Here is a 24290-nt window from a genome sequence, read left to right on the forward strand (position 1 = left end):
TTATTAACTATAATTATTTTTCAAATCATTTATGAATTTATCATTCTATTATAGTCCATTAAAAATGTATCAAGTTAATATTTACTTCGTTCTATATTATTTGTTTACTTTAATCTTTACACATCTCTAAATAAATCATAAATAAAGAGAATAATTTTTACTAATTTATTCTTGGTCCTTTTAATACATTCTATTCATATGTCTTGTTGTTAATTGACGCATAATATTTATTGCTTTCAAGAAAAAATAATTTTACAAATAAAATGAAAAATATTTAACTAATTTTTTATTCTAATTTTATAAATTATTTTCTATGTCTCATATTAGATAAACATCTTACTAAAAATACTTATATCATATTACTTGATGAGTTACTAAATTAGGATATAAATTAATTATTTTTTCTATTTTACCCCTACAATATAGGCTATTGCCTTTGGAAGTTTAAACAAATTTTGAAGATTTAAAATTTCTTTTTTCAAGAGACTAATTAATATGAATAAAGAGTAAAATAATAAAGGTAATTAATTTATTAATAATTTCTTAATTATCATGTAAAATAGAAAGTACCTACTCCCTCTGTCCCTAATTACTTGTCCACTTTTGAATTGACACACATATTAAAAAAACAATAATTGACATAGTAAATTTACCATTTTACCCTTATTTATTATGAAGTGGATGAATTAAAAACTTAAGATTTTCAAGAAGTTCTACCCTTTTTAAAGTAATTAATTGAGGGTATAATATATAAAATAAAATTATTCTTTCTTGATTTGTCAAAATAGACAAGTAATTAGGGACAACTAAAAAAAGAAATATGGACAAGTAATTAGAGACAGAGGGAGTATCTAATATGAGACAGAGGAGTAATACTTAAATAATTTGTACTACTTTTAATAATCCAAATAAATAATAACAGAGAATAAATTTGGATGTTCACTTTGATTAAAATGCTGGCATTTTATGCATGGAGTTGACAAACTCCAACAAAAAGTAAGAAAAGGTCACCCAACTCCTGGCTCAATAATAAATGGAGTTTAATACATTTGTCCCTACTCTTTGGTTATTCTCATCTGTTTACTTAAAAAAAATAAAAAATTGTTTGTCCATCAATAGTTGGTATAAAGTTGATTTAGAAATAAAGAAATTAATAGTTGGTATACCTTTAATTCTTTTTGGTATTTGAAAAAAAAACCGAAACTATCTTCAAATATTCGAATAAACCAAACATACCCTTCAACTATTTTTGAGCTTAAAATTACCCCTCTCGTCTAACTATTGAATTACTTCTACCCTTCCTTTTAACGGAATAATATGTGGCAGCCAATGTATAACCCTAATTTCATTCTTACTCCATATATTCCCCCATTTTTTCAAGAAGCTTTTTACACCTTTAGGATTTCGAAGCAATGTCAGAATGCTCTATATGTCCAAGTCGTCAAATTTAGCGCATTGAGATTACAATGACATCTTGCATACCGTGTTTCAAGTAAATTGATAGAGCATTGATTAAAATGTTAAGGGAACAATACGTGAAATCTTGCCATTTTTTGCACATTTTTTGAACATTTAGAATCCATTATACAGGAATGTCTTATTGGGCTAATATTTTTAGAGAAATTGACAAGGCACAATCCGACTAAGGAATTGGAATTGGCCCAATAGTTACAATCAAGGGAAAATTATACATAATGACAAACTACTAATTCAAATTAAATGGTATAACCACACTTTGATTTAATTGTGCCCTGTAGCAAATTGTTTGCCAGTCGCCTCTCTCCCTCAAACTCTTGCTTGCCACTCTCCCTCTCTCACTCGCTCTCTCTGTCGCTCGCCTCTCTCGCTTTATACAAACAGAAATGTTTAAATTGTGTTTCTGTTTGTATAAAGCGATAGAAAATTGTATATACATATGCAAATACATATATCTTCGTCATATACACTTATAATTATACAATACAAATATTCTCCTGTCCAGTTCTCTTTTGCCTTTCTCTTTCTCACTTTATACAAACACAAATTATACAAAATACAATGTATAATTTATGTTTGTATAAAGCGAGAGAGAGAATGATATTTGATATACAAACATTTTATTTCGATTCAATTGTATACAAATTGAAATTTTATACAGATATACAAACACATAAAATTAAATTGAGAGACTCTGAACGATTTATACAAACGAGAGGCTGACAACAATTTATACAAATGGTCTGCCAGCGAAATTATACAAATCTGAAAAGGAGTCAATGAATTATACAATTGCTTCTTTTGTATATATGTATAGCGAATAGACATAGCTTTCAATTGTATATGTATAGCGAATTATACATATATATGTTTGCTATGGAGCGCAATTATGCAGACTTTGTTATAGCATACAAATATGATTTTTTTGCTTGCTATATGTGAAAGTTGCTCTACAATCAAAGTGATGATGTCCACTCTACCCCTTAATTCTATCACCATTGCAATTGAGGCAAACAAACAAATAAATAAATATAATTTACCCAAATCCCGTAATGTAAAGAGCTAATTACATTATTTTTCTATTCTTTTTCAAATTACAAAAATTCCTTAAAATTTATGAATTTCGGATATATCACTAGACTTCTGGATACATAGGTGAGGGATGTATCCGAAAGAGGAGGGATGTATCAGAGAGGGTATAGAACTTCAACTAACATCACGATACATCACTGGACTTCTGGATATATCAGCAAACATCCGGATATATAGGTGAGAGATGTATCCGAGAAGGGATATGAATGTATCAGCGAGAGGAGAGAGATATATCCTAGAGGGGATTTTTGAATTTTTTTTAAATGATAGGAAACTTTGGAGATAATATGAAAATGAAAGAAGCTGGATATTTGTGGCAGTGTATATATGTGTATATTTACTAGAATATCGTGTATTGAATGTATATTCATGAAAATATGTGCGATTGAAATTGTAATTTTATGATTTGGAAAAGTTTTTATTTATGCTAGTTTGAGATATTAATACCATTACCACGTGTTGGTTTAGCCGTCCCACCGACTAAGGGCTATGATTTTATTATGATAGAATTTTAAAATATGGATTTTGAATTATTTTAAATGACTATTTTCAATATTAATAACTGGATTCTGAACTTAATATTTATACATAGTTAATGAATTTTTTAATACAAATATATTATTTAAGCAAAATATATTGAGTTCGACTGAATTCATATATGAACTTCTAACTCCGTCCCTGATTTGATTTAGCCATCCTACTACATGCTAAGGCCTATGATTTTGTTCAGCCGCCCTATCGCCTAAGGCCTATTGTTGGTGTAGTGGGTGCACTCTCTAGAGCCTAAAGTACTAATGTGGATTATGATTGAGTTTTAAATGTACATGATAGCTTTTACATGAGATCTATATTATCTTTACATGTTAATTATAATTATCTACAATATTGCTATATACAAAATACTTAGTAGGTGCTTATGACTATTGAATTTGGATCGTGACATTAAAGTGTATGTACGTTTTAAATTTTCAAGATTTGAATTAAAAGTCATTAGTTAATCATGAGTGGAGAATCTATCTAGCATATATCTCTTAGTATTATAAGTGGTGAAATTTCAATATCCTGCAAGCCATAAATTTTTAAAAGAAAATATCAAAACTTGACTATTTTAAAAAAATTAAATATTTGTATTATCTAAAGTAAATTAAAAAGAAAAATTGCAAAAACTTGTACTTATCACTATAATTAGTAAAAGTTTCTCGCATAATAAATATGAGTCCGATTCTCACTATTTTTTTTTTGATCCTCTATGTGATGGGAAATAAAAAAGAAAATAGTATATGAGATTACAAATTTGTAGCAACACTTTGGTATAAGAATGCACTATATATGATATCATATATTTTCGAGAGCGGTGAACAAGATGAGAGAGGTGAGGGAGGCAAGCGAGATTTGTTATGTATCTCATATACAAGTGAATTCACTTGGATATAATGTATCTAGAACAAATTACATCTATGTTGATCCCATGTATCATGAGATACATGTATCTGGAGGTATCTGAGTGTATATGGACACACCAAATTATGGTAGGATACATAATATTGCAACTAGAGTGTATCTAAATAATTTACCCCTAAACTAATTACATTTATGCAAATTCCCCTTTATTTATTTAAAAAATTATAAAACAAGCATAAATACACTAAAGCAAATAAGGTACTAAAAAAGTAATTATATAGCAATAATACTATAATTGTCACTATTTTGTATTATATGAATATTATAGCAAATATTTTATATAAATGTCACTAAAAGCCTTAGCGATTTTGAATATAATGATATTAACTCACTAAAAAAAAGTCTATTATTAATAAAGCTCTATTTTCTATAATGATAGGAGATTTTGAACTCAATAAATAAAATAAATCGTATTAAAATTATAAAATTTAAATTTTGAAACCGTCTGTGTGCATTTAATGTATGTTTTTGGGGACTCATGCCATTATATTAACATTATTCGAATGAAATTTAGATGATAGGAGTAATACTTTCTCGTATCTACTACTCTTTCCATTAATTCCCTTTAATTACTTGTCTAATCTGCATTTAGTTCTCCACCTTAAAAAGATATAATTAAGTATTTATTAAAATTAACTATTCTTATGAATAAATACTTCAGAAAATCTAAATTTCCTTCTTTAGGCTTCTATCTCACTCATATGTTTAGACACTGACTACAAAATCTATATATTAAGTCGTAATTAACAAAATGTTTGACTGATTTGTTCCCCAATTAGCATCATTAAACTTATAGACAGGCTATAATTAGTCTTAAGATCTCCATTAATTTAACAAATTTTTTATTAGATAGACAAGAAAACGATGCGATGAAATGGAGCATGATTGGATGTCGACTCTTTTTTTTTTTTGCTTAGAACGGAGGAATTTTATATATGATAATTAACTATCATCGACTTTTTAATCTTTTAAAATATATAACTAAATTCCGTATCAAAATATTGTAATTACTTGTAAGTATTGAACCCATTAATATTTTTAATATATACTATTTGCAACAATGTTTTGTCAATTTTATATATAAACTATATTATGTATTGAAAATATTGAGTTCAGATGAAACTGTTATTTATTAATATGCTACATCCGCCTCTATTATTACTAGTTAAAATATGAATATTTCATTTAATTATGTTAAATTTTGTGGAGACAAAAAGATAACAGAAATTTCAATTGATTTGTCTCTGATCAAGTCCATAAATGTGTGATTTGAAACTTCCATGTTACTAATTTATATACGATATACTCTACTTCACAAGATAGTCCATTTATATACCATAGTTTCTTATATTACTTAATCTTAATATAAATTAGCAAAATAAGATTATAATATTCTATATATCCTATTGTGTAAGATATGCAGTATCAAACATGACCAATGTGTGGAGTAATTGAGATGTTCCAATGAATTTTGCAGCCAACAGACGCAATAATTAGGACATACCAATTGCAACTAGTTTGTTGGCATTAAAGCCACAATTGTCAACTTTCACTCGAATAAATATAAAATATTGACTACTAGACTTTGAAAATTCGTCTATAGTAAATGTACATAAGGATCCTTGTTGATCAAGTTGATGAATCTATCCAACTATCAAGTTGATGATGTGACAAAGTATTAGCCAGTTCTTGTTATTTGTGATCCGCACCTACATAAATTCTGATTTGATTCAATTATATGATCTTATTTGTTTTGTAGTTTGTTTATTACGGAAAGAATGATGTATTTCTATATTTGAAAATAATTTATCTTGAACTTATTGTTATATATATTAAAAGTCAAAATTATAAAAGGCTTGTGATAAATACAAAGATTCAGGGGCGGAGCTACTATTTCGGAAGGGGGTTCGGCCGAACCCATTGATATTTCCATAAACTCTATATTTGTATAATAATATGAAATAAAATGTATAAATATATTTCCTGCGAACCCACAAGCACAATGAAACGATTGGTCTAGTGGTATCTGGGAACCAGTAAAATCGTTCGGCCACCATTGGTCGTGGGTTCGAAACTCAATATCCACGGTTACATTCAAAAAAGTTTAACCCAATTTCTTTTTTCTTTTCAAAAGTTAGGGTTCTAACTTTTATTGTTGATCTAATTATTATCGTCCAAAATCTGACCTCCGGTATGTATTCTTGTCTCTCCTTTTTCATTTTTTTCTTATTTGTTTGTTTTTACATGATATGATTATCTATTCAAAAATTGATTTTTAATCTTTGATTCTAGGGTTATCTCACATATTGATAATTTATTATATTAAAATGATTGTTGTTTGCTTTTCAAAATTCTAACTTTTGGTGGCAGACGGGTAGTATTGGTTCAATGTGATAGTGAAACTAGTACTAAATGTAATGACCCTAAAGGTCATTTTTGGAAATTTTCATAAAATGACCGTTTTACCCCTCCCTATAGTTGCCCCGAGTCCTAATTGTTGTATTTTCGAAGTTGGTTTGAAGGAAAATTGATGAAAAGTTGAGTTTTTGGAAAGTTGGGTTTTTAAGAGTTAAAGTTTGGTTAAAAGTGCTATTTCGAGTCATTTGGAGTTTCGAGACTCGAATCGGATTTCCGTCGATTTCAGCAGTTTTAGAAAATTGAAATGGGTCTATGAGAATTTACGGAGTCGAATTTGGAGTTAAAACGAAGATTTGAGGTCCTAAGTTGCAAAAATTGTGAAATTTTGATCAAGAGTTGACTTTGGTCAACAAACGAGGTTCCGGAGCTCGAAATGGAATTCCAAGGGCACCGTTGGATTCAGGGGTGATTCTAAGTCTAGAAAGAGTCTTGGTTGAATTTTAGAGGCCCCGAGTGCGTTTCGAGTTTTTGGGCCTAAAGTTAGTTTCTTGACGCCTTATCGGATATCGGGTCAAGGAAACCTCGAATTCAAATTCCGACGATTTCATTGAGTCCAAAATGTCATTTTCAAGCTAGTATCATATTTGGTTTGTGTTCGGGAAGTGCCAAATGAGTTTTGGGTGAGTTTTTAAGCTTCTTGGATGTTTTGACACTATTTCAGCAAATTGTGGCAACTAAAGGGTTCATTATTAGTTTTAAAGGTCAAAAAATTATTCCGAAGGTTCTGAAATTTTGAGCATGAATTATAGGATTTATCTGCAAATTTTGGTGCATTTTCGCTAACCCGGGATTGGACTTTTATTGCAAATAAGAAATAATTGTTTACCGAGTAGAAATGATATTTGACTGGGCAAACAAGCATGAAATTGAGCTCAGATTGAACGAGCAGGTATGTATCATTATTTAAGACATTTACAAAAAAGAATCGGGTCATTTCACTATCGTATGAGGAAATTACGGCCTTTTTAGTGAAAGATTAACTGCTGTTTTTTCTGGTGCATAACAGCCATGTACTGTTATAAAAATCTCATATTGTGTTCATTTGGTATTTTGAGCATATCGGGAGTTCTAGAGATCGGAATGGACTGATTCTTACGGGTTTAATCTTGAATTAATATGAGGGTTAGTATTCAATCTTCAATTCGACATTTTCTCATAATTTCTTTATCTGATTTTTTTTCCCTATCCGTAAACCTCTTAGGAAAAATTGGGGTTTTATCGATTTGGACTCCCTCTTTGATGAAAAAGGTATATTTACGATCCTTATGTTATGGGTAAACTGATTTTAACATAAAATTATTGATTCATCGATTATTTTCATCATATTAACCGCGTACAATTTGGACCTTCCCGATAAAGTTAAAGTTTGACAAATTGAGAATTTCAAGGTCGATCTTAACTCCGTTTTTTATGAAATTTCATATTTGAACTTATCTAAGCATGGGTAAGATGTTTTTCAAGAGATATTTCATTTTCGAGTCGGGGTTTCGGATCTGAATATTTTAGGCTTCTTCAAGAACGTGGATTTTCCTTCAAATTGAGTTTGTGAATTGATTTCAACTCCGTTTTCAAATTGGTTTTCACCATTAGCTTCCAAATACTTTAAGGATCATTTTACATCAAAAATTTCCAGATTTGGGTATCGTTTTCCGGTATGAGACTTTTGTACCGTTTTGCCCTTTTCCCCTAAATTTCTTGATTTTGGTGTCATTAGACTCGAATTGTGATTGTGAATAATTGTTTGAATAGATTATTGTGATCCAGATTATACTCGGAAAGGAAAGGCTCAAGTCAAGTAACTTTTGGAGTTCATTTTAAGGCAAGTGGCTTCCAAACTTTGTAAAACTCTTAGACTACGCATGACTACTTTCCTAATTGTGTTGGGGAGTAATGGGGATTGAGGATGGGTTTTATTAGTTGATTGAAATTTGTTGTAAATGAATGATGGGGAATAAAACGAGCTAAATGTGTTATGATGTGGTCGTGATATGGTTGTGATTGAGACAGGTGATGTGTATTACTATGATGTGGCCGTGATATGATTGTGATTGAGACAGATGATGTGTAATACTATGATGTGATCGTGATATGATTGTGATTGATGACATGTGCATATTCATTATTCATCCCATGTGTGAACTGTCTGTTGCATGAGTTCTGAGACACTGATATGAGGATGGATGGATATGAGACACAGTTGAGACTAGCTTCGGCTAGAGATATATGAGATGGACTAGCTCCAACTAGCGATTTGGATGCCGATGGGATCTGGTTCCGGCGGTGATACGTGGTCCATGTGTGGCCCCCATGGGTTCTGATTTGAGTATTCAGCGTGGACTGATTACGTCAACAGATGTGTATCGTAGGACAGACATGCATCACGACTACATGACATCATTATTGCATTTTGCATCGCATTTGCCTTATATTTGTCTGTGATGTGTAGATTGTATCGATTTACCCTTCTTATGTGGAATTTGATCTACTTGCTCTTATTTGTTGATCTGAGGTTGATGAGGATATACTGTTGGTTCTGGCTGTTCAATATGATCTGTTTAGTATAGGGTTGTGGTTGGGTTAGGCTGACATGTCCGGTGGGAAATGGACACATGCCATCACATCCAGATTTGGGGTGTGACACTAAAATATTTGTTTTAGGCGTTAAAATATTAATGGTGAATTTAATAATTTTAACCCAACTTAGAACAATCTTGAAGATTATAGTAAAATATTCAAAATTTGATAATTGTTACTTTAGGCTAAAATCGTTATTTTATTTTAAAATTCAGAACCCACTAATCTAAAATCCTGGCTCCGCCTCTCCAAAGATTAAATCCCTTAACTTGAAACAGAAACTTGATAAAATCTATTTTTTATATTAAAAGAATTGACCTGGCTTAGCCATTCCCTCTTATCTTCTAAAGCTATTTATTGCACCGTTAGAAAGAAACTTCTAATTTGTGTTTTCTTTAGCACGTACATGACTTTATAATAATACAAAGAGAAAATGAAATTTGCACAAATTTAGATACGTATGTCCAAATAGTTGGTCAACTATATTGTTAGCCAAAACGTTTACTTTGAATCATTGACTCTGCATAGTTCCTAGCTACATAATTTATCTTTATCTCATGGTGTCCATGATTGTGACATGATAGCTAACTTTTAATCTTATATTAATGTATATGTGCATCTTATTTTGAAATTATAGAAGAGTAAAATGCTTATATTTTTTCCAATCCAAGCTTATACTAATAAATATTGTTCGAGTTCCACAATGTTTATGGAATGGGTCAATCGTGAGCTTCTTATATGATTTTGGATTATTCTTTATTCTTCAGTTAATTTTGAGGTTTGAACTATTGATTTAAAATTCGTTTTTTTATTATGTTATCAGAGATAGACTCATTCAATTTACTGACACTCCAAATATCTAGTTCTGAATATGTAAAAGGGTGTTAATTAGTGTTCCATATTATTTGTGAGATGAGAATATAAATCTCTTATATAGTTGTGGAAACTCATTTGCTTATGAACTGATTTGAGATTGAGTCAAATTCAAAGACCATTTATTTATCAAGAAATATTATAATGATAAAGAAATTATAATAACTCAATAATTAGACTACAATAAAGTTGCCACGTCTGTTGTGTGTCTTTCTTGACTTTTCATGTTCACTGATTGGTTACGTACCATTGCAGTCTATAATGTTAAAAAATGTCTTTTTCATCACAATTAATTCTCCACGACAAAGATGGAAATATTTCCTCATCAACTTATCTTCATTTGGGACACACAAAAATATGTGTTAATGTCACAAAATGGACGAAGAAATGAATTGTTATTTCCTTATATTATACGTATGTTCTTAGATAATTCTTAGTTCAGAGGTATATATATTTATGCGTAGAATTATAAATTCACGAATATTCAAGCTTTTCTCTCTAGATTATGTATAGTAATATGCCTATATTTTTTTATAGGATAGACGATTATGCACCTTTAAACTTGTTGAGTTTTATTCCGTCGATACCAAAATTTTACCACTTTCTCAGAGCTGATTTGAGTTCTTTAGGATCAACTTGCGAGTTTGTGGTATTGTATGATTACCACTTTGAACAAACCTCAAAAGAAAGTAAGATCGAGTCACTAAGCAAATAATTAGATCTGAGAGCAAATGAGATTATAAAAATTCTTTCACTGAGCAACTCTGAAATAAATCCATCCACTTTAAAATTTGAATCTGCCTCGTTGATGAAACAAATTGGAGGTTAATAATTTCTTTTGCACGAAGTGCTATGTGAATTTATTTCATTATTTACATTTATCTTCAGAAGCTGCATTATGCTAAACTTAGGTAGATCTTTATCCCTAAGTCAAAATTCAATATGAGACAACTTATTAATAAATGCTATTTCATAACTGAAAGTAGAAGAAATGTGACTTAACATTTTCATATTGGCAAGTAGGAAAATGCAGTTAGAAGTTGCAAAGGGTTGATAGTCACATATTTAATTTATTCTTCTTACACTACGATAAAACAAACTTTTAGCGGTAATAAATAGACACATTCATAAATAGTGCTAAAGTCTTACCGACATTAGTTAAGTGTCATTAGATCCAATGTCGCTAAAGGCTTTAGAGAAATATACGAAGAGTGCTAATTGCCGCTAAAAATACATATTTAGTCGTAATTGTGCTATTGCCGTTAATTAATTACTGCTAAAGATCATTTTTATGCCGTGTTATATATATATATATATTGATCCCAATTACTTTTGCATAAAAGGAGATTCGATATTTATTTTCTGATATTTTTTTTAAAAATAGTTTATACATACAAGCAATGCAACTGGACAGAGTCAATGCTGATAGAGACAAGTTCCTCATGTGGTTAGAGAAGTACAACCTGTTAAACCTATTTTTCCAATACTTCAATATAAGTAATAGGCATCTCTTTTCTTTTATTTTGTGGGGCGTTCGTGCTTTAATTTTTCACTCAGTGTACGATATTTATATATTCATATTGAAATTTGATTATGCACGACTCATTTTTTAGAATGACTCTCCTACCATGATTTATTTTTATTCTCAAACACTCACACACTTGAAACGTCATTTCAACTATTTCACTACAACTAATATTGGTATAGGTACATATCTCATTATGTCCTATCTGCATTTGTACTTTACTTCGGACTTTTTTTTAAAGAAATTTAACACCTTTCATGGGTCTTAATGAAAAGAAAATTATGACATGAGAAAAAAAGTACAAAAGAAAAATTAAAGGGAAAATAAAGAGGCTCTTTATAGAAATTACTTACATCTACTCTGTATCTATACCAAAATAAATGATTAACTTACTTTAATAGTAATAATTTCAAATGAAAAATGACAATACATGTATCCTAATTAAGGATTACAAAATCAACACATAAAGCTAAGACTTGTCTTAAATGCTTTAGGTTTAATTTGGGGGATTAATGACCCTCTTATTTTGTTAACTCGATTTATTTTGATATGATTAATTTAACTTATTTCAAAATTAGGTCTATATATCGTTCAAATTGACTCGTGATATTAGGAGTGATGCGTTGTATTTATTTCTCCTTTTGTGTAATAGGTTTCATTTTGGGTGATATTAAGGGCACTGCCATCTTACAACAGATTTTTTTTAAAAAAAAAAAACTGACTAATGAAAAACTTCGTCAATATATTTTTAAAAATACATTTTCTTAATTTGATATGTTATATATAATTTTAAAGTAAGAATTCTTTTAGGTACTCTAATAAGTAAGAAAACAAATAAAGAATTTAAAATTGAGCCATTCACATAAATATCCTCATTTTGAAATAATCTTTAATATTTGCCCCTCAAAATTGTTGGTCTTGAGTTTTTACCTTTCCTGACTTTACGTAACAAAAAAAATGCTCTTGATAACAAGAAAACAATAATTCCTAAGACAAAAAAAAATTCCAAGACTAAGTTCAAACACAAGATATGCCCAACACATAACTTTAATGACACAAATTATGCTCCATGGTATAAGTTTAGTGGCACAAATTACGCCTAAGACAAAAGCTTAGATGACACAAGTTATGCCACATGAAATAAGTTCAGTGACAATAATTATGTCTCAAGACAAAGTTCTCTAAAAGTCTTGCATTGCGAATCAGATGCAATATAACTTCTGTCTCAGGTCAAACATTTTGTAAAAAGTTTTGCCACTAAAAATTAAGTCATAGTTAAGAATACTTTAATCCATAGATTTTCATAAAATAAACAGTGTGCTAAAAATTAAAAATCACAATTTTAAAGATCAAAAGTTAAAAATCACCTTGAAATTGGGGACCGTGAAAAAATTTGTTTGAAACTTAGTACGAATTGAATTGACTGGATTATGACCCATCTTTTAATAATTTAAAACTTATAAACTTTAAATTCTGACTCCAACTCTAAGTAATAACCCAAATGAAATCATTTATTCAATTCTTCAAATATTGGCATCACTTACGAAATATTCTGGATACGCCATCGAAATAATATTTTCCTTCATTTTTGTTATAGGTAGGGCAAGTTGTGATGAATATTTAGAGAGGCCAATAATAGCTGTATGGAAAATGTTGGTTTTGGTGGCATTTAATTTTTTGCTTTTACATAGTTTTAACTTCACAAGTTTCTTCTCATCCAAAAGCATCGTTGTCAAACAACTGGCTCACTAACCAATAATGTGGCGACCTTTCTCTTTCACAATAAATATTTGCGTCTTTTGAAATTAATAGTAAGTTTCTTCAGTTTATTTTGTCTCCAAATAAATGGCTTTTAACAGGTAATAAAATAATATTGGATGCAATGTGCTTACTATTATTTTCCAAAATTAACAACAAATTAAACTGATAAAATGATAATTTTTTATACTAGCAGCAACTAAATGACGCACTTAAACCACAGTTAACTATTGCATATTTTCACCTCATAAAATATTTAGAGCTTAATTAGCCTAGGATTAATATTTAAATATTAATATAGGTTAAGATCAATCATATTACTAAGTTGAGATTGTTGAGTTCAATTTCAATTTAAATGGAGAAGACATGACTATGTAATAAAGTTGCATTGCCTCACGTAAAGAGGTAATTAAGAAGAGAAACATAAAGATAAATATTTTTACACACAATATTATGTTATATTCTTTTTCGTGAGAGTTAGACTCATCTCAGTTTATTATTTTCCATAGTAATCTCCCTCTTTATTATATTGTACACACTTCAGATATTCAGTCCTAGACATATTGGAGGGTGTTGGTCCGTATCAGCTTCACTCATGAATTAATGTTTTGGAGTTGAGTTTGAAGTTCATTTCTTTATCATGGTGCCAAAGCTTTGCTTCTAACTTAAGTTATTCCGTATCCTGAGCCCTATTCTATTTTTTTTCTTATGACCAATCAATTTTCCTACACTATCTTTCTTTCACTAGAATCTCTCCGTCAAATTCATAACTATGTCCATAATAATAGTGAATTCCTCAAACTATCTTGTTTTGGAGATTTTTTTTTTTTGTTTCCCACCTGGTGTCAGGTATTCATATTGGAGCCCGACTAAATTCGAATTCACGCAGAGAAGTTCCACAGGGATAAATCGCTCCCTAACAAAGGCAACTCCGTATCCAAAGAGGCTCGAACCCAAGACTATCATATTGACGTTGAACCTAAAGATTAGTTCTAACACAAGGTTTCGTTTACATGGACTAATTTGGAGAAAAGATATGATTATATAATAAAGTTATTGCCTTATGATAAAAGATAAAATATAAAAACATAAAAAATATAATTTTGCGCTAAATATTAGTTTTGTGTACAATTTAGTTTCCTTAGGAATTGAAAAGACAAATTATGGATTGCAATGTTAAGATTGAGACTATTCATTGATGGAAAAATTAGCATTAATAGAAAATAGATGAAATTTCAAAGTGAGACGGCACTTAATTACTTGGTTGGACTTTATATTAGAAAAAAAATCACGGTTGCTTTCTTATCTTTAAAAAAAATATATGCTTAGGGTTGCATAAATTAATTATACCACTTTCACAATCAAACTAAATCAATATTACATACTCCTTTTGTCCCTAATTACTTGTCCACTTTTGAATTGGCACACCTATTAAGAAAATAATTAATGACATAGTGAGTTGTATAATAGGTAAAAAAAATTCTTTCTTGATTTGTCAAAATTGACAAGTAATTAGGGACATCTATAAAAGGAAAAGTGGACAAGTAATTAGGGACAAAGGGGGTATTAATTATACTTACCTAAAATTTGGAGATTATAGTTCCAACTTTTTGTGATAAGGTTCGACCCCCCCTAATGCACCACCATCACTATTATTATTGGATAGGGCTAATCCATCGGTGGTCCCTTAAACTTGGCATAATCTTTCACTTAGACACTACCTCAACTGAAGTATTTTCATTTTAAACACTTCATGTCGCGTTTCGTTGTGTCATTTTGACACTTTTTGCTGACTAAGAATAGTACGTGTGCTACACGAATTTTGAGCACGTCAGAGACTTTTTTTTGTAAATATTCTGAATTTTTTTGTAAATATTTTCTTCTCCTTCTTCTTCCTTGCTTTCTCCCTTCCATCTTCTCCACCTTCTACCATCCTCCATCACCACACAACTTTTTAAAAAAATTCTACAATATTTTACTAGGTTACACTCTTTGATTCTTCCATCTTCTTTGAAAATCGAATTTGCATCTTGATTCATATTCAAAAACAAAATTGATTTCAAGGGAACAAAAAAAGAAATCAACTTCTTTCAAATGGAAAAACTGATTTACATTCTTACCTTCTCCACTGAAAATTAAATTGATTTCAAGGAATAAAAAAGAAATAAAGAACAACCTCCAATGAAAAAAAAAAAGAAATTTATTTTACATATCCTTCATTGTAAATCCCAATCGTAGTAGCACAAGAAATCATCTTCTTTTAAATGTCATATAAAAACTTTTCGATTTGGTATGATTTCCCTTATTCTCCAAAACGTATTTTACTTTGTAAACTAACCTATGTTCTTGCCTTTTTGATGGAGAAGAACAGATGAAGGGGAAGGAGGCGCAAGAAGAAGAAAAAAAGAGGTGGGGGCATGGGGTTTGGGATCTGGAAGAAAGAAAAAAAAGAAAGTAAAATTGAGATTTTTAAAAATAAAATAAAATTTCCACGTGTCACATACCAATTCGTTTATTTTTCCACATAAGAGGCGTATGGATGTACGCACTTAAAATGCGGTTTTGAAAATATAAAAAGTGTCAAAATGACACAATGAGATTTGACATGATGTGCTTAAAATGAACAAAGCCTAGCTAAAGTGTCCAAGTGAAAGTTGGTGCCAAGTTTAGTGGGCCACCGATGGGTTAGCCCTTATTGATAATATCCAGCATTGGAAACAATCTCAAGTTTATGGTCCAATTCAAAAACTTGTTGTTGAGTCCGTAGAAATTAAAGTTTGGAAGAGCGACCTCACCCTTTTTTTTTTTTTTAAAAAAGTATATATATTTCAACTTATAATGAAAACGATACGAAATAATATGTTAATTGCTATGATCATGTCATTAAACGCTTAAATTACAATAATGAAGATAATTTTATTACTTAATTATATTTTAACATGTTTCCTCAACCATGTATGTACTTGATTCTATTTATTTTTTTGTGAGACTTGAACTTTTATGCCCTATTACCATATTGATTTGTCTGAATGTACAACTCATTACACAACTTATAATCCCTTAAAAAATGCACTTTTAGAATCATCTTTTGAAGGCTAAATAACAAGTTTAGTTTGTTAAACTAAAAGTAAATAAAAATAGATTTTCTCTGACAATTTAAATTCTTAGATGTGATATTCACATACAGATCGATCCTAAATTCAAATAAAGTAGCCGCATATTATGAAAAATATATTCCCATATGAGCTAATAATAATGAACTTAAATAAAAGTATTCTCTCTAACGTATATAATGGCCTACAATTATATTTCTTTTAATTCATCTGCGTTTCTTGTATTAGTTTTTGTTATAGCATCAAAGAGTGAATAAATTAGAATGTTTTGTTGCAGTAGTGGGGACTTATGGACAGGGTAGCAAATTAAAACTCAAAATAATTATTAGATTTTAATTTCTGTACACAAATAATATTATATATCCATTAAAAAGAGTTAAAAAATTGTGTATGTGAATAAATTCTTATGGCAGCTTTATTTATTTTCCAGCAGCATTCTGATGTCTTCATAATTTTATACTCGACAATTCCATCTACCACTCCTTGTTGTTCATAAATGTTTCTGATTTCAAATCTGCTATATATTTTAAAAGTTACTCTCCGTACACCAACCATAAAGGCTTTCTGTTGAGACCAGTATTTTTCATTTAGACACTCGAATTACAATTTGTTTCAGTTGAGAATTCGAATATATGATAAAGTGTTTTTACTAGACATTTTCAACTCAAATCTTTTGAAAAGTTCTATGTGTGCGTTCACAAGTTACCTAGTTTTCACTATCTAGGTAACTGGCGCCAAACAATTTCTAAAATATGAGATATTCAATTGAAACATGTCATAGTTTGAGTATTCAAATGAAAGTTACTGATAAATTTAAAGGATTGTCAATGTATTCTTCCTAAAACAACTACTAATTAATTACTTAAAATGAAAAAATACTTGGAAATAATGATGTATACATAATTGATGCTTTTATAAATTTGTTAGTGATTTTAGGGGATGTTTTTGTTAATTTAGAAAATTGATAGAAATTGATCTTTCCTTTTCACATACCTAATGTTGTATGCATTATGAATGATTAATAAAGATGGTTAATGTCACGAACCGATCAGTTGGTGGGAGTTGAGAGAATGACAAAAAAAATATTATTATATTTTTCAATAGCATTTAGTCACATGCATCTCCAACTTGGATACTTCTTTTTATACTTAGACTTGGAATTACATTTCTCATCAACCAAAAAAACAAAAAAAACACAACACTAAAGTGTGCAACGTACAAAAAAAAAATATATACAACAAAAAAAAAATACACACACACAAAAACCATACACTATTTTCCTTTCTCTTTCACTCTCTCTATCCTTTAATCTCCTTTCTCATGGATCTCATTTCAATTTTGTTCTATGGTCTTCCTTTATTTTACCTACTTTATTTGATATGGAAGATTATCGATCGAAAAAGACACCAAAATTGTTACATTTTGGACTATGAATGTCACAAACCAACCGATGATCGAATGCTTAGCACAAAATTTTCAGGAGAAGTAATTAGAAGGAACAAACACCTTGGCCTAAATGAGTACAAGTTCTTGTTGAAAGCTATCGTTAGCTCAGGCATTGGTGAACAAACATATGCACCACAAATGGTATTTGATGGTCGTGAAGCATGTCCTACTTACGAAGATGGTATCTTGGAGATGGAAGAGTTTTTCCATGATAGTATTGATAAGGTCTTGAAGAGGAACAAAATTTCCCCTAGTGAAATTGATGTTCTTGTGGTCAGTATATCCATGTTAGCTTGTATGCCATCGTTGGCTGCACGAATAATCAATTACTATAAGATGAGAGAAGACATCAAGGTGTATAACATCACTGGTATGGGGTGTAGTGCTAGCCTCATATCGATAAATGCCCTACAAAGTGTTTTCAAGAATGAGAAGAACAAGGTTGCACTAATGGTGACATCAGAGTCCTTAAGTCCAAATTGGTACACTGGGAACGATAGATCTATGATTCTTGCTAATTGTTTGTTTAGGTCAGGAGGTTGCGCGATTTTATTGACAAACAAATTGTCTTTAAAAAACAAAGCCATGTTCAAATTGAAGCAACTAGTTAGGGTACATCATGGAGCAAAAGATGAATCATATGATAGTTGTGTACAAAGGGAGGATAATCAAGGTAACATAGGTTTTCACCTTGATAAAACACTACCAAAGGCTGCTACACGTGCACTAGTCGATAATTTGAAACAAATAGCACCTTTGATCCTTCCTATAAGAGAGCTACTTCGATATGCTATCGCAATTTTTATGAAAAAAATGAATTGGGGATCAACAAAAGGAGGACCTAAGCCAATGATTAATTTCAAAACAGGTGTAGATCATATTTGTCTACATACTGGAGGAAAAGCAGTAATTGATGGTGTTGGTGCAAATTTGAACTTAAGTGAGTATGATTTAGAGCCAGCAAGAATGACATTACATAGATTTGGTAACACTTCAGCAAGTAGTCTATGGTATGTTTTGGGGTATATGGAAGCTAAAAAAAGGTTAAAAAAAGGTGATAAAGTGCTTATGCTTAGCTTTGGAGCTGGATTTAAGTGTAATAGTTGTTTATGGGAAGTGTTAAGAGATTTGGATAATGGAAATGTGTGGAAAGATTGTATTGATAATTATCCACCAAATACTTTGGTTAATCCTTTCTTGGAGAAATTTGGATGGCTACATGATGAAGATCCAGACACATTCAATGTTCCAGATGATTATGTTATCCCATAAGGTTTTTTTTTTTTTTTTTTTGACAAAAAAAAAGTTTATCTTTTTTCTTGCATAAATAATTTCCAACTTCATTTTCTTATTTTTTTACTTTATAGTTTTATTTTTCTATATTAGGTTTTATGGGCTTGGGATAATTTAAAAATCTCATAGCTTCTTTTTTTATTGATTTTATATATATATATATATATATATGTAAAAGGAAAAGTTGTTGTTGTTTGATCCATAGGTGGTTTCTTTTCCCAGTAATTAGGCGTTTGTCTTATATCAAAGAAAATTGTTCCATGTATGTACCAAGACTAATCATACTATTGTTCTTATTATTCTCAAGTGTTTTTCTCGTTAGTTTAAATCGATTCAAAGATATTGTTAACTGATATTCTCCGTTCTGAATCAAATGTGCAGGTAGGTCTTTCTTTTTTAGAGGTCCTCGCATCATTATGAGATTATATTTCCTCATCCAAACATGTTTAAGATTATAAAATTCGAAATGATATTTTGGTACATTATTCATATATTTAGTTTAAGATCACTAGACAATGACGGACTAAGAATTTTCTCTAAGAGAGATTTAAAATATGAAGAAGTTAAGAGAATTCAACATCGATTATATATACACAAGAGATAATCTTAATCGTGAACCCCTTGTTCTTACTTTGCTCCACCCATACCACGAAACTAGTACAATTTTTCTTTTAATTGTTTTAAATTTTGTATACAATCAAACTAGAATCGATAATAATTTGGGAGTTTAATTCTGACCCTTCCACGAAAGAAAACTGCTACCTATACTTAGTCATTTCAATTACCCCACTTCCTTTAATGTCATGATGTGTGATGAATTTATTTTGTATTCATGACTTAGGTGCATGTCCAACTAAGACAATTTAAGATGCACATGAAGAACGATAGTTCAATATTCAAAACTAGTCCTAGTAGTAAAAGTACCCGTGGATCGTTTGATACGATATACGAGGGATAATGGATAATATATAAAACATGTGATTATTTTTATTTTGTGTGGTTAAAAACATTAGTTAGTCTCAAATTATTTATTCACTATTTGTATTAAATTGATAAAATAAATTATTCACAAAAATAATAAAATGACTAATTTCATTGAATATCTTAATCCATGAAATCTTTATCTATCTCGTACCAAACGACTTGTTGAAGTTGTGCCATGGTCCTATATATTCTTTGAATCATTTATTACTTTTGAACTTTGAAGTTTGTAACCTAATTTTGCTGCCCAATTAATTCTTCCTTCCCTTGAAATCAAACAAAACAAAACAAAAAAAAATGGAAAAATTACTTAAATACACAACACTTCTTTACTTATTCTCAATATTTCCCTACTCTTTTACTAAAATACAAAAATCCCTTATTTTCCCAATTCAACTTAACCGGATACTTTATTAGTTTAAGTATCCGCCCGTTATTAATTAAAGTATCCGCGCTGCTATATTATGCATCCACCCGTTAATTAAGTATATGTGCTGCTAACAACTTAATAATTTAAGTATCCGTCCGTTATTAATTAAAGTATCCACGTTGTTATATTATGCATCCCCCCGTTAATTAAGTATCCGTGCTACTAACAACTTAATAATTTAAGCATCCGCCCGTTATTAATTAAAGTATCCGCACTGCTATATTAAGTATCCACACTGCTATATTATGTATCCGAAAAACACTAAAAAAAGGGATTTTTGGTAATTAATGAAAGAGTAGGGAAAGGAAGTAATTTCTTTCTTATACTATGTCATTTGCCTAATTTTTACAAAAAAGATATTAGGCCCAAAACAAGCCCAATCCCAAATCAAAAAACAGAAACAAAAAGAACATCAAAACAAAAGCTTCAAACACTAACTTATCATTTGTATTCTCAACATTCGAATTTTAGATTTTGTTTTTATATAAATTAATAAATATAGAATTCAAATAAAATACTAATTAATCTAATATTATATTGATAAAATAGTTTATACAATGGTTGGTAGGGTGAAACATAAATATGGTCGGTGTGACTGTCGATTGGAAGTGGAATTTTACATGGTTTAACCCCTAAAAGGTACAGTTAAATTTATAAACGAAATTCAAAGAATAATAAGTAATATTTCGATCGAGGCAAATAATCTATTAAGTGGACAAGAAATAAGCAAGTGACAAATCGAGTGTATTAAGCAAACAATGGATTAGTTGATTGTACATATTAATTGTGATCATTCTTCTTGTTAATGAAAATATGAGCTTATATTTTCCAATCTTTTGTTCATATCTCTTATTGTTTCTTGCAGAGATGATATAATATTGCGAGTTACATCAATGGGATATACAGTGAATTGCAGTATTGAGGTCAAATTTTGATAGAATGAATGATTGTTATAATGAGATTTGATTATATAGTCAATTAAGTCCCCTCCTGATTAGTCTGACTTCTCAGTGACCGAATAAGAGAGGTTTTTACCGCTTTCTCTTCTCTCCAGCACTCTCGGACTGATCATCTTTGCTGCAACAAAGCAAGCTTAGGGCAGTTTCAAGTTTAAGCCGATCCTCGATGTCCAGTAAAAGGTCACTCCTCATCTCGATCTTATTAAAGGAGGAAGTAAACAAATCAAGGTTCCTTTTTCAGTAGATGAGATTAGGATGAAAGGTATTATCTCAACGCTTCTTTTCTCTGGCTTGCTCTTTCAAATCCAATTTTGGCCTGCAGTAATGTAATCGGGATTTCGGAAATCGCTTTCACATCTCATATGGCATCTGTACCAACAGACTTCTTCGGACACCAGTAAGGTAAGTAGCTACTCGGACATCAAATGGATTAGAGTTTTCAAAAAACTAGAAGAGGTTCAATTCCTCTTTGATGTGGTTAAGGCAAAAGATAGATATCAGAGAATAAATTTAAAGGTAAGACTGATTTTTTCTTAGGTCAAGAGCGAATCTATGTAAAAGGGGCTTCATTGGTTCATTGAATCCCCTTATTAAAAAATTACAATATATATATAAGGAATATTTGAATATTATATATATAACCTTTATTGAACCCCTTCATCACAAATGAAAAATGCAACTCAATGGTCCAAGAGTTCAACTTAGCGCTGAGGTTGCAAGTTCAATATTTGCTCACATCACTTATATATAGTCTTTTTAAGTTTTGTCCTTTCTCACTCATTTAAGAAATTGGGCTGATCCTTTTTAATGATTATTTGGGCCTATAGACGACAAAAATTAGTGTTAGCATATTCTTTCTTTGTTTTAGTTAACCCACTTATAAATTCAATATAGGGGAAATTTACTTTAGGACTAAAATTACCATATATACTTGTTTTAATACTTATCTAATAAAATATAAATATCGGATTATTATCAATGATATCCAAATATTAATTAACATATATACAGAATTAAATGTATCTCATGTATGTATCACAGTTATTGTGGCTACCCATTTCCCTCTTTATTCTTCCCCTATTTTATCATAATATTTTTTTTCCATCTCCTAATTTTTAGCCCAATATAATGGAATATACTATTACACTTATAGTTTTATATTTATTATTTGTTAGCATTCAAAATATACATTTTGAATACTGTTTTCTCTCTTTAATTTTCTTGAGAGTTTCTTCATTATAAAACACTGCAAAGTGAAAGTAAAAGAATAAAAAAAGTCACAATACTTTTTAAGAAGGGTTCAACGGAGCAGAGCAAAAATCGAAAGGCTCAAGCTCATCAATGGCCTATAGTCAAAAATAAATCAGAGGCCGTAAACTATTTTTTTTTTAAAAATTTAAAGTGTATTCTTCTAGTTTTTTAAGATGCAGTGTATTTAAAATTATTTTTTACATGCAAAGTTATTTCTTCTTTTTAGTGAAAAGATTTATGTTTTCTATAAATAGTACTTCTTCATCCATTTAAATTGTTTGTCCAATTGTGACTTGAGCAGAAATATATAATGTCCTTTAATCTTTTAGTTTTATACCGATGGAAAGTTAAGAATTAAAAAATTAACATGAAAGAAAGAAAAATTCTTTCTGAAAAGAAAATTAACTTAGGCGGATGCCTCATTTTTAAAGGCATTAAAGCCGCTCCTAGCAAAGACGGGAAGATATTAAAATGACATGATAAGGCAGATAAAATTTAGCGAACGCCTAGCTTTACTTATCATCTTGTAATTTTCATACATTTACTTCATATGTTAATCCCCCCAATATACAGATGCAACTCTTTTTAGTTTTCTCTTGTCTTATTTTTTTCAAGTTGTTAATTACTTCGATGAAAGATACATGTTCCATCTTAATATATACACATAGTTTCTCCCTAAAAATTGCCAAATCCATAATTTTAGCTACACTAAATTAAATAACTTTAGTACATATTAAGGGTTCTACTCAACTCAAACTAAAAATATGAAATGGAGAGAGTTGTGATTTTAGGGGATGTTTTTGTTAATTTAGAAAGTTGATAGAAGTTAATCTTTCTTTTTCACATACCTAATGTGTGTATAAAATATGAATATTTAACAAAGATTGTAATAGTCGCGCACCAATCAGTTGGTGCCTGGTGGGACTTGGCAGAAGACAATATCATATGCTACGTACAAGCTTGGCGCAAGAAAATAGGTGTATATGACCGGGTTGATTTGGGTTTTTTGAATATCAAACCAAATTATTTGTGTAAAATTTTTAAATTTATAAACCAAACCAAACTAATAAAATTCGGATTTTTTCAGATTTTTCAAATACCAAACCAAACTATTGTGTCGAATTTTTAAATTTATAAATCAAACCAAACTAATAAACCTTAGATTTTTTCAGATTTTTGAATTTTTTTGGTAAAGTTTGCATACAAACATATAATTAACTTGTGCTCCAAATATTTCTTTAGTCCAACCAAAATACAATTATCTAAGGTGCTTCTTAAAAAAAAAACACAAAATATAAGATGAGTACTGATGACACAAAAATATTCAATAAAAAATAATAATGAAATCATCATATTAAATAATTATTGCAAAGTCATAATGAAAATGATCATAATTTAAAAGTAATAAATCATGCTAAAATAAGTTTAATAAGTATTAGTTACATTACAAAATATTAAAGGAAAATTAAAATTAGATTATGTATTTTAATTGTCTAAACCAATGTAAAACTAAAGAATAAATATTCAACATTATTGTCATTCATAGTGTTGAATTGATTTTCTTTTTGCATTAGTATTAATTTGATTTTGATTTAAGTTTTATTATAATTATCAACATCTATGAACTATAATCTTTATTG

General features: G+C 29.8%; 1 protein-coding gene across 1 annotated transcript; it reads left to right on the top strand.

Annotated features, from left to right (window-relative positions):
• Positions 1-17410: 17410 nt before the first annotated feature.
• Positions 17411-19028, top strand: LOC125843955 (3-ketoacyl-CoA synthase 3-like). The gene has a single exon (XM_049523160.1). It carries the CDS (start codon positions 17611-17613, stop codon positions 19006-19008), a length of 1398 nt encoding a protein of 465 aa, XP_049379117.1. The 5' UTR covers positions 17411-17610; the 3' UTR covers positions 19009-19028.
• Positions 19029-24290: the final 5262 nt, after the last annotated feature.

Source organism: Solanum stenotomum, chromosome 11 (assembly GCF_019186545.1).
Source record: "Solanum stenotomum isolate F172 chromosome 11, ASM1918654v1, whole genome shotgun sequence".
NCBI classification, from domain to species: Eukaryota; Viridiplantae; Streptophyta; class Magnoliopsida; order Solanales; family Solanaceae; genus Solanum; species Solanum stenotomum.

What these genes read in the sequence shown, in the direction of transcription:
- LOC125843955 (XM_049523160.1), top strand. Translation starts at nt 17,611, where the DNA reads ATGGATCTCATTTCAATTTTGTTCTATGGTCTTCCTTTATTTTACCTA.